The sequence below is a fragment of the Thunnus albacares genome, chromosome 24 (assembly GCF_914725855.1).
Source record: "Thunnus albacares chromosome 24, fThuAlb1.1, whole genome shotgun sequence".
Classification (NCBI taxonomy): domain Eukaryota; kingdom Metazoa; phylum Chordata; class Actinopteri; order Scombriformes; family Scombridae; genus Thunnus; species Thunnus albacares.
In genome coordinates, this window is record NC_058129.1 from 8,818,700 (window position 1) to 8,831,222 (window position 12,523).

The window sequence follows — 12,523 nt, forward strand, 5'->3', positions numbered from 1 at the left end:
GTGTGTGTGCACGCGTGTGTGTGTGTATTTGCAGTAAACATCGCAAAAGAGGCGCAATTGGCGTTTTAGCTTGCAGGTGTCAAAAGAGCTTGAGAGAGATTTGGAATCATACGTTTAAAAAAATAAGGATAAAAGTCTATTAAATGAATGCAAAAAGGTCATTTCTGCAATTAGTAGCTAATAATGAATACATTTTTATAAATTTTAATCTCTGTATGGTTCATATGATGTCATATTTTCATTGAAATCATAAAGAAAAACGTCACTTTTGCCTCTTTTACACCAAATCCCTCATATGTAAATACAGTAAGTTTGTAGTGATCGATGGTATGGAAGCATATTAATCTGGCTGAAAGCTTTCCTTTTGCCAACACACACTGTTAATTAATTCTCTTTCTAAAATATTACCCATAAACTCAACAGCAAGTGCAATACTAAATTCTCCACTGTGTGCAACTCTGCTTTCTGTCACATTGGTTTAACTCACTAAAATTAGCTGTTGCTCTTATTATTATTTTTTTTTTCTCTTTAGATCATTGTCTCACACCGACTGGGGTTTTTTCTCTCAGACCGTAAAGGCTGAATCTGTTCTTTCCTGTTTTGTCTATTTGTGTAAAGTTTTGTATTAACTTCTTTTTAATTTTTTTTTTTTTTTTAAGGCACAATGTACTCTGCTTTCCTGTCTCACCTGCCTGTTTCTCCTCTGTTAAATAAAGCTAATCTGAAGCCTCCTGCATGCCTGTCTATATTTGTTTCTCTTTTGGGTTTTCAGCCTCCTTTGCTCCTCTCCCTGTTTATTAAATGATATTCGGGTCCCTGTTCCTTCTGTTTTGGCCTCAGCGTCTCTTTTCTTCTTTTCTGCCTTTTTTCCGTATCCCTCGTTACTCCGAGCAGAAAGATTATAAAAGTGAAACAACTAAAAAAATTCCCCCTAGAAAAAACATTTATAACACATGCTTTATTCTTTCAACTTAAATGCAACAAAAACGTTAAATGAAGTCACACCAGGAGTCACACATTCACAGCCATATAGGGAATAATGAACATATTTCAGGAATAACTAATGAAAACTGACACAAGAGTAGAATCAGTATTCATGAATGCTCCATGTAGCTGTGAAAACACTCTGTCAGATGTGATAAATGTGTTAAAAATCAGACTGTGCGGAGAGTGTTAACCTTTGCCTATTTTTACCTTTCTCTCTTTTGTGTTGAAGTGCTTTTGTAAAAAAAAAAAAAAAAATTCCCATGAACGCCTTAATGTGTCCCAAAAAAAAAAAAAAAAATTCCTCACTTTGTGCTCACAGTTTCTTTAATCCCTGGTGGTAAATGTGCAACGAGCAATATTAGAATCAATCACTAAGTCACACAAGGAGTTGTGTTTTTGCTAATGCTGGAAAAGCAGCGCAAATTCCTGGATGGATGTACTGATGAAGATATCGAGCATGACAGACGGCGAAAAATTGTTGTTTCTAGGTTGAGTGTTTCCATTCAGCTCCATGTTGAACCATGACTGATTATTTCAGAAGCTTAAAAAAAGACGTTTCACAGCATTTAAAGCAGATGGTTATTGATAACGTGTGTGTGTGTGTGTATGTGTGTGAGAGAGAGGGAGTGACAACAGGAGGGTTAGTGCCATTGACCTGCCTATTGTAGCATGTCTAAGCCGTTCTCCCCATCAGTATGTGTGTGTGTGTGTGTGTCTGAGTCATCTAAAGCCTGCAGATAAATACTATCAAAACCTGGTTCAAAGTTCAGTATCTATCTGCATAGTCCTCCTCTCATCACCAAACAAGCCCGTCTGGTGACAGCGTGGGGCGGTGTGATAAAACAAACGCTCCCTAAAGCAATACAGTCTGAGCCACTCGACGTTCTTTTGCTCTAGAGCTGGTTTTCCAATAAAGCTGGACAATATGAAATAAACCCCTAATCACCATAAGATCCTACACTTCTCTTGATTGATGTAATGACCTTTTTAACCTTTTTAAATATATTGAATAATATTTATAGTCCCTGTGTTGTGTCAGCCAGCTTCTGAGATTTATTATAATTACAGTCTGACCAGGTTACTGTTAGCTGATTGGTGGGTTACACGTCTGCTTTGCTAGTAGCTACTAGTAGTGTAAATATGTGGAATATGAGTTAATTAGGTTGGTAAGAGATCCATAATGTCAGTAATTTGATTCTATTATTATTCTTTTCATCCAAATATGGTTTTAATATAGAATATATATTATTTGATATATACCCAATATAGAAAAGTTTAATTGTTGCTCTCATGCTTGTTTTGCAGCATAATTAGTAGTTGTTGTGTTTGAATATTGCTAGTTGTAACCTTTGTTTTAATGTCTTGGCCATCATTAGCAAACACTAAAGACTGTGAACAACTTGCCCCATATCAGAAAAAGCTGCTCCTCAGGCCCAGCTGAACAGAGCCCTCCTGTAGGGGTGTAGGGGCTGTTCTAAAAGGGGATCTGACCTCCAACAGGTCAACCACCTCCTACAGGCCTGGTGGCGGCCTAAAGCAGGCGAGAGCAAAGAAAGTAAGGAAGAGGAGAAGGGGAAAAATAAGCAAAAATAAAAACAAAATTCCGCTCTGACCCAGCTGTCCTGACCCGACCCGCTTCAGATCCACTCCGATGCCTCTTTATCCTCGGAGCCCAACCAGAGATGCCCTCCTAGAGCATTTTAGCTATGTTAGTTCTTTCTTTCTTCCTTCAGTTAATACTGTCCCCCACCCCCCTTTTTTGCACTCTCACCTCTATCTTTCACATAGACAACCCTCCTACCCACACTAGCACACACACACCTACAGGCATCACACATGCTTACTACAATAAGAAAATCTAAGCTAAACATGCTTTTTTTTTCTTTTTATTTGCTTCTTATATTGTTGTTGTTGTTATTGCTGTTTTGCTTTTTTCCTTTTGTTTGTTTGAGTCTAGTTCTCCCTCTTGTCCTCTCTTGTACTGTGTCATGTGTCTCCACATTGATCACTTGTATTGCACTATAAACACATTTTTTTAAAAACAAAACTTGCCCCATATTAACCATTTCTTGAAAGAATTATTACCTTTTTTTTTAGCTGATTTTCTCATGTCTTTGCCTCCTCGCCTGTGATGGAGAGTCAGATTCTATTTTTGGCAAATGTTTCAAACATTTTCTCAGACTTTGTTGGAAAATTAGATGAAAACAGCTTGGTTTTTTTTTTTGTCCTTCCTTTTTCACTCTCACTCTGAAAGATTTTTGACCGCTGTGTTAACATCCCTAATACAACATAATTGTAGACTGCTCCTGTATCAATTAATACGTCTTTAACACCCAATCAATCAAACATTATTTGGTTAGCACTTTTCATTGAGGTTAGTGTAGTTCAAAGAACTAAACAGATAACTGGCAACTAGTGAGACTAATAATACAGTAGAAAGATAAACATAATATGATAAATGGGTATTAGGATTGAAAATAAAGAGGAAAAAAATAAATCGACTTTCCTCTCTTGATCTTCATCCCGAGCCGAGTGATAAGTGGGCGGGGTGGGTGACACAGTAGGGTGAGGCAGGGCTAAGCCTATTGTATGCAGCTGTAGGTTGGGGGGGCCGAGTGGATAGATGGATACCCCCCCCCCCTGTTTACTTATTGTTGTGGGATTAAGATATCTGACTGCATGTCTGCCTGGCTGCTTCAAAAGCCTCAGGCGAGCCGTCAGTTTGTGGAGACTGAGAGGGAGGGATAGATGGATGGATGAATGGATGAATGGCGGCTTTATGATGTGACTTATGTGTCACTGGCACATGCAAAGGAGCTGTCAGAACTTTCTATTTTATAATACATACGACACACATACAGTATATGAGCTGAGGGTGATTGACAGCTATGTTGTAGTGATATATTAAGATGTATAGTAGGTGCTAATGATACCCCAGGGACTCCATGACTTTGTGAATACACCCCACCCAATGCTTTGATACCTCTAAGATACTGGAACACCTTTCATTATTGTACACACTGTGGGATTATTTTTCTTTTTTTGTCACGCTTAAATAAACGTGTGTCTGTGTATGTATGTGTGTGTGTGTGTGTGTGACAGCTGTAGCTCCCATCTCTTTGACCGGAAAAAGCTTTCTTTCATCCTCCACCAGCGCCCATTCCCACCAGCTCCGCCAGTCCCTATCTCCATCTGCGGCGGGGGTCCTTTGTAGTGCTGGATGGCTGTTCGATAACATGCCTGTCAGTGCTTTCAGGATTATCTTAATTAGTGTGTTTTCAATTGTGCACATGAGGAGAATTGCCTCTTTTTTTTTTTTAGCAGTTACACAGTATTGAAACCAGTTTTCAAAAGAATCGTCAAAGGCGTATGTAAATATGTATGTATATATAGTCTGATCTGGATGTATAGTGCATATTTTTAACCATTCGGTCATTTTTGTAATCCACATTCCACAATAATATGTTTTTGTCCTTTCCGACTAAAGATTTAGATTTGATATCTTCAGTATATCACATTTAAAACAGCTTCCAAGTGTTAAATTATGTGTTGGAATCAGTCTCTAACATCTCAGTCAGACACAGCGCCCTTCCTCTTGTTTATCCACTTGTACTTCACATACATGTATAATATACTCGTCACCCTCTTCCTACTTCCCAACAACATCCTCCTAATCTAAACGACTAGCTGCCGTTGAAGCAAAGGGAACTTTTCGTGCGAACGGACTTGCCAAATTTCTTTCTCAATTATCATCAACTTGACTGCTTTGTCATATCACCCACGCCTGCACGTCTCCTCTAAATCCTCAGAGCATTGTTCTAAATTTGCTCATATTTCCCCAAAGCTCTGCTCTTGTGTCACCATCTGAGTGGAATCATACAGTAATTGATTGGTTGCAAAGAGTGACTGTACTACTAGAAAATGTGTGTAAAATTAGTGTAGTACAGTACTGTACGTCTATGTTTGACTAGACTGTGCTCACTACATCCTCAAGAGTTTCATTAGGAGTTGGCATGAATGGTGAAATATTAATGCAGAATACATCCATGAGAAAAATGACCTTTCTTTTATAATCATTGATAGTGCTACTGCAGTACTTTAGATTAGAGGGAGGTTTGTAAGGATTAGAGTAGAGTACAATCTTTTTTAACCTTTTTCTAAGTGTTGGTCACTGTCTGTCAGATTAGATCAATTTGTAGTCTTGTCTACTGATACTCATCATCACTTATTTCTTCGTGACACCAGAGAAGATAAATTAACAACACGCTGTGCCACGATTTGCCGTCAGTCACCAGAAATTGATTTGGCCGAAGCAAGTCTGTGTCATGCTGATGATGCAGGATGACACCACCAAAAACTATCCAATGAATGAGTCATTTGTCCGGCTTGTATACGCCTCTCGGTTTGCCTGTAATAAGTCAGTCACACCAAAATGACCAGAACTAATACGTCTCATTTTGTTTTTTTGCTCTGAATCAACTGAGTCTGATGTGAAAGTGACCATTAGATGTATCTGAATTTGAAATCAGACGTTGGAAAGCAGGACTTGGTTAACAGGGATTTTCAAAAGTATTCTTTCTGTATCTATAAAGTCAATGGCTGATATGCAATAAACAAACAAACAAACAAAAAAAACCCCACATTAGTCCAATCCTACTGGGTAATAAAAGAAGTAACTTTAATCTTGATGTATGAGTCAACATCATTAATTTTTCATGAATCACATTGGGCTCAGATTTGCTACATATTTTTGCATATAAACCCTTAATAAACCACTTCTGTTCATCTCTTTTGATCTTCTCTTTTTGTCGACAGGAGCCTTGGGGCCATGATGCTTACCAGGGGCCTCCAGGACCTCACAGACCCCCAAACACAGAACCCACCATCAACGGTGCCAGTCAACCTCCGATGCCGGCCAACAACTACGGGTACCCTGGAAGTGGTGAGCGCGTAGCCGCAGACACACTTGACAAATCACAATGTGCACAATATTTGTCCATTTGAACTGTCAGATAGTCAATATTAGGGTTTGGAGTGTTTGTGTACCCCCGTTATCTGCGACCGAGTGTGTACACACGCTGTGTTTGTCAGCTTACGTGTGTGTGCTCATATACATGTGTGTGTATGTGATTGCCGAACAGCATGACACCCCGCCAAGGCTTCGACATTGTGGAGGGTTTTTTTTTTTAATTTTTAGGTCACACTAAGCATCTTATAGCGCTGCATTACAAAATTGTCACATCTTTCCCGAGCTCTGTCTTTATATCTCTTTTCATTCTCGCTCCTGCATATTTATAGCGAGAGAAAGGGAAGTCATTAACTATGTTTTTCAGAACGCGACGCTTGCTTTTCATGTGCAAAAGATCTGACCTTGGAATCATTACGTTGATGAAATGGCTTCTAAGTGGGCCAGATTTGCATACAGGGTATTGTGCAGCATGCGTGTCGTTGTGTTAAGAAGAAGAAGAAAAAAAAAAAAAGACTAACAAACTGTTTTGAATTCATTCTTTATCTCCGCTCCTCGTCACCCCCCCCTCCCTCCCCTCCCCTCACCCCCTGGGATGCAGGGAGCTGGAGATGCTTTTCTCTCTTAGACTCTGTCAGCTCTCCATCAGACTTGAGCGGCTGTACAGTTACAGTCAATTGGAGGGGAGGTGGGGGGGTTAAAACACAAAGGCTTTACAGTGGCGAAATGTGCTTTTTCCTGTCTGAGAGTTCACAGTTTATGGAAATGTTCGAGGAAGAGTTCCAAGGAAGTTAGAATAAGGCTTTTGTATGGAAATAATTATTTTATTTGTGTTTTTTTTAGTTTTATATGAATGTGAATCGAGCATGGGGTGTTTTTTTGTCGGTCTTTGATGTTAAGCTTATTCTTTCCAAATGTCTGACCTTGCTAAGCTCAGTATTGACAGTATTGATCTTCAAATGAAGGACAAACTGGTTTTAATTGTGTCTGATGTGTGTATTTACATATGACTCTGCGTGCAGTGTCTTGTCACAACTGATTAATATAAGTGAGGGACAATATTTAGAAATATAAAACATTTAAAGACTAGATATCAAGCTGTACGCACGCTTTGAGTTTTTGTTTAGCTTTTATTGTTCAGCACTGGAATAAGAGCAAACTCAGGCAGCTTTACTTTTTGATATTGTAACCAGCGATATCAAGGTAAAAAGAAAAAGCAAATAACTAAAAGGCTACTGCAAAAGTGTGAAAATGAACAAATAACAAAACACCTTTTTCTATATTCCAAGTTTTCCTTTGTCACAAACAAGAGCTTTGATTCCATTCTGATAAACATTCGATTGTTGTGTTTCTCCTCAGCCGCGTATCCCGCTGCGACCGCCAACGGCAGCCACGGTCACTACGGCAACGACGACGAAGACTTGGAGGAAGGTTTCCCCCCGCCGCCTTCCCCCGGCGCTGTGGAGGAAATGAACAGACACTTAGCACTAACTCTACACCCCAGGTACCCCCCCCCTCTTTATAAACGCACACCCATAATATACAAAACACTGCAGCATCATCACTCTATTAAACTGTGCACAGGGCCAGAGTTATTATATTCTAATGGCACTCTTAATATGGGCTGCTGTGTTATGAGATAAAGAAGAGTCATTACACTAAATATTCCAACGCACATATACATTATTTAGACTATGAGGTCTAATTGCAAAAGCCTATTTGCATTATGCATAAGTAATTATGGTGATATCATTATAGGGGGGAAAAACTGTAGGAGTTTGAAGGCTTAGAAAGCCATGATACTTCTGTAAGTCTATTAAAGTCCTGCTATACAGCCTGCTGTCACACTGACAACAGCAACAATACTGCATTCACACAGCAAACAAACAAATTCCATATGAGGTTCATTAGAAATATTTTTTAAGGATTTTCATGTGCGTGCTCTAATCAGACATGGTCATTGAGCTCAATTTCCTTGATATATTTATATACATATATATATTTTTTTTTTAAAGTTTTCTAAAATGAATGAATGAGCATGAAAGTATTGCATCATTGTTTTTACATGTCAAAGTCAATTTCCTAAAGACGGGATACAATAGCCTGTGAAAACAGTTGTGTAATGTCTTCTGTGGTTCTGGAGGAGCTTTGTCAAGTCTAAGACAATAACTCTCATCACTTCAGTTTTGGCTCGGAGGCCAACAGTTTCTAACAGGGAGCTGTTGTTACAAACCGGGGCTGAGTTTGAAAGACAAGTGTTCACCATGTGTTTAACTACAATATGCTGTTGAGTTGCACTATGGGAACTGTAGGATCCAGTGTGAACTAGACTAAAAGTCAGGATATCTCGGCCTCTGCTGCTTTAATTTGACGTGTATCCCCACCCCAAGTGCAATACTAAACTGTTGGAGTGTACTTTTTAATATAAAACTCAGATTTATCACTAGGACTCACCTTCGTCTATGAATAAAATCTTCTGTCAGTGTCTTGTCAAATCGTATTTGCAATTTTTGAGCAAATAAAAAAAAAAAAAAACGTTGATGAGGTTAGTCTGGGCACTGTTGCTGTTTTCATCTTACAAATCCTACATGTTTTGACTAAACAGATGTTGTTAGCGTTAAAGCATCACATGCTAAAAGACATCTCACTCAAATACAGCTAGTCTGATCTGTCAAACCCTGTAATAAAAGATCCAGTGAAGAAAACACTGAATTATTTGTTGGTAAAACTAAATGTAAGAATGTGTTTTGCAAGATTCGACTATTTGACAGTCTGTCAACAGTATCCTAAATGAGTATGTTAGAAAGTCTGCAGTGCGTGCGTGTGTGTATGTGTGTGTGTGTGTGTACAGTATCTCATGTGGTCAGAATCTGGCATCAATATTCTTCTTCCCCCTGTAAGTTTATTGGAGACAGTACATGCTATTGTTTTACTGAATCGTGCCATTCAGAGGAGAGGAAATTGAATGATCTGTTGTCTGTGAGTGTTGGTGAATTTTTAAATTGCATTTACTCTTACGTGTTTTGGTGATGTAACCCACAAGTCACTAAACTAGTTAAGATCGGTCGGCAGATTGATAATAAACAACTGTGTCTTGTTTTTTGCAGTGAGTTTCAGAAGCAACCCTACATGGCTGGAGCTACCTACGCAGAGAGCCCGCTGATCAATCACGCAGACAACACACCACGCAACAGAGCGTCCAAGAGCATGGACTTGGGTGAGCTTACACACACACACACACACACACACATATATAAAACCCTTCATCAGTGAAAGAAGCTCTTGTTTTATTCTCACCACTCTACGGTTGGGCTTTATTTTCTGAGGCACACAAACCATATTGTTGTCCCAAACATCACAAACCAGCCAAACATATGAGTCTAATCATGGACCCAGACTACACACACACACACACACACACACACACTCAACCACAACAGCGATCACATGCCTCTTATCAGTACATTTCTTTGTTGTGATACGTAGACCTCTTCTATTATCCCCGGCCTGAGGGGATTTGACCTCCTGAACTCATAAACCCAGGGGCTTTCCAACGGACTGGATCGACACGTTGTGTGGTGTGTGTGCGTGTGTGTGTGTACGTGTCTGAGTGCGTGCTTTCTGTTTGTGTGTGAATGGAAGGCGTGGGTTTTCCAATCTCATGGCTTGTTGTGTGTGTGTGTGTGTGTGGAAGGCGAGAACCAAGGGGCTTATTTCCTCGTATTAACCCGAGCTGACCCCTCCCTCCCTTCCCTCCTCTCCTTCCTCTCTTTCTGTCTGTCTCTCCAATCTTTTCATCTTCCTTCTTCATCTCTTATTTTCTTTTTGATACTTTTCCTCAATTTTCTTGTTTTCACTGGCTATTCAGACAAGGTCAGCGCTCTTTTTTTTTTTTTTTTTCTTTCTTCCTTCCCTCATCTATCTATGTATTTCTATTTCTCAGCATTCTCTCCATCTTTGTTTATCTCTCTTTTTTCCTTGCAGCGCTTTCTCTCTCTCAACCGATGAGTTCATTGCTCTTGCTCTCTTCTATCTATCTCTCTTCCTTCTCTGCCTCTCTCTCTCTCTCTCTCTCTGATTTCCAATCCCAGTTCATTAGGTTCAGTGGATTGGCTTTCTTCCTGCAGTACACGCCTCTGCCACCCAAGCTGATTGGCTTTCATTATGGACAAGGGTGGCCCACACACGCGGACGCGCGCACACACACAAACACACACACTCTCTATGCTCCATCCCACTGAGGACCCACTCCAATACCCACTGCTATCTCTCTCCCTTCTCTGGCTTCTATCTCCATCTCTGGCCATCCTCCATTTCAATCTGCTTTTTTTTTTTCTCTCTCTCTTTTTTTTGTGTTATCTCTCAAGTTCTATTCATCCCTTCCCTCTCAAAAGTGCTCCAGGCTGAAACAAGGTAGTTAGCAGAGCTCTGTGTGTGTGTGTCCATGTGAGTGTGTGAGTGTACATGTGTAAAAAAAAAAAAAAGAAAAGGCAGGAGCTCTGAACACATACAAGACCTCAGATGCTGACCCTGTCTAGATTTGTATTTAAAGAGACAAATTCTGTCTTTTTTTTGTGCCTCAGGAGAGTTTCTTACATTCCAGTCTTCACAGTCACATGTATCTGAGCTTTATCAGCACAGCAGAGCAGGTTAGCTTTCATTAAACGCCACTTGACAGAAAGAGATGAGCTTCTTTTATTGACCCTGGATGCCTCAGCAAATATTCTGTTGACTCAGAGCCTCCACACACACACACACACACACACGCAAAGAAATCCACACACCGTCTGCTCATGTCAAGATGAATAGTGGAATCACTGATGCTATAGCTTTACTGGGTCTCACCAAGTAAGATTTTTTACCTTCATATTTTCTACTGAAGGTTCCCTGAATGACAAGTTTTTCCTACAAGAACCCAAATGCATTGCAACGCATATACTCTTTAAGCTCTGAGTCTTGCATGTATAAGTACTGTATGCTTGATTTTTGATTGTACTGTGCATTTGAACTGCTTACAGTTGGGCAAATTGTGGATGGTGGTGAAACGGCTCCAAAACAACTTAAAAAAAAAAAACCTGGAACATTAATATTTCGCTGCCTCTTTGAATTTTAATTAGTAGCAGCTTTCCAAATGTACTCTTTGAATGACATCCATTGGTGAACATATTGTATCATTTCCTGTTATTAGCATGCATTGATTTCTTACATACTAACAGCAAAAATAGTACACTATGACAGAAAATATGTAGGCCACGTTATATTGAGACACAGGCTCTGGCTACTGTCTTGCGACTATAAAAACGTAGACTATAGTAAAACAAGAAAATAAGACAGTATTATAGATAACATCCTCAAGCAAGTCTGACTGCAAGTCTTTGCAAGTGGATGTTTTTTCACTGGGTGAGCAATAATGTCAAGTCAATTTTATTTATATAGCGCCAAATCACAGCAGAAGTTATCTCAGAGCATTTTTCTCATAGAGCAGGTCCAGACTGTACTCTTTCATTTACAGAGATCCAACATTCCCAGCAAGGAAGAAACCTTGAGCAGAACCAGTAGTAACTTTCAGTAGTATCTGAAATATGAAGTGTTTTATGAAGAAACAAAATAATTCACACAAGGTCTGTCTTTGTCTAGTTTGAAAGAGCTGACATGGAGTAGCAGCATTATGCAGCATTATTGTGAAACAATCCACACAGTATTAAGTGTATATCATGTGCAGTAGACGTACAGTACAAATCCATAAAAGAGTAAATGGGAGACAAGGCCTGATAGTCCAACACCCTCCAAAGCACACAGACTTGCGTAGCTTCTTTGGGAGGTCAGGAGGTCAAATCTGGATGTGAAGCAAAGCCCATGAAAACAGGTCCAACAGTTCCACCACATGCACAGCTGAACTGACTCTCTGTCATTATATCTCTCTGCCTCGCTCTGTCTGCCTCACTACGTCTCTCAGTGTCTCTTGATCCAGGTCTCTCTGATTTTCTCTCTCTCCCTCACTCTCACGATGGGCCTTATTCACTAATATGTGCATCGAAATGTTCTTACTTTGCGCACAAAATAAGTGTGTATGCAAAATCACTATTGGATTCATGACACGTGCGCACCTCAAATTGCGTTCTTAATGAATCAGAATCATTCTAAATTGACGGGCACGTGCCTGCTATCTGTAATTAGCATACTACCACGCCCCCATTTCTCTATATAAGGAAAGCTCTGTTGGAGCGGTGCAGCAGTGGAGGGAGCTGTCACTCACTGCAAAGAGGGCTGTGATGGTGAAACTATAGAAAAGCGTTACTGTTAGTGAAATGCTAACAATAGTTTCAGAAGTAGATGCCAGAAAAGGCAGATGTAGCTAGTAAACATGTCATTGGCACAACTGTTTGGAGCCTGATTGTGAATCCTGTATATAGCCTGCATTCCTGTTGCACCACTACCACGCAGTAGGCCCATAACAAAATAAAAAGTCAGTAAATGTGTAGATCTGTAGAACTGATTTAAATAATAATGATCTAAATTTACACTGAATAAATATGGACTCTTTATGGATGTTTTTTAAGACCGTTGGAC

At 39.7% G+C, this 12,523-nt stretch overlaps 1 protein-coding gene across 9 annotated transcripts in view; it reads left to right on the plus strand.

Moving 5' to 3' along the window:
• The window catches only part of pard3ba (par-3 family cell polarity regulator beta a), a 164,951-nt gene that overhangs the window by 70,633 nt on the left and 81,795 nt on the right, over nucleotides 1-12,523 (plus strand). For all 9 annotated transcript variants that reach the window (XM_044345430.1, XM_044345431.1, XM_044345432.1 and 6 more), the window contains 3 exons: nucleotides 5,803-5,929; nucleotides 7,313-7,457; nucleotides 9,061-9,170. In XM_044345430.1, coding sequence (XP_044201365.1) covers nucleotides 5,803-5,929; nucleotides 7,313-7,457; nucleotides 9,061-9,170 — 382 coding nt within the window. The remainder of the gene's footprint in view (nucleotides 1-5,802; nucleotides 5,930-7,312; nucleotides 7,458-9,060; nucleotides 9,171-12,523) is intronic.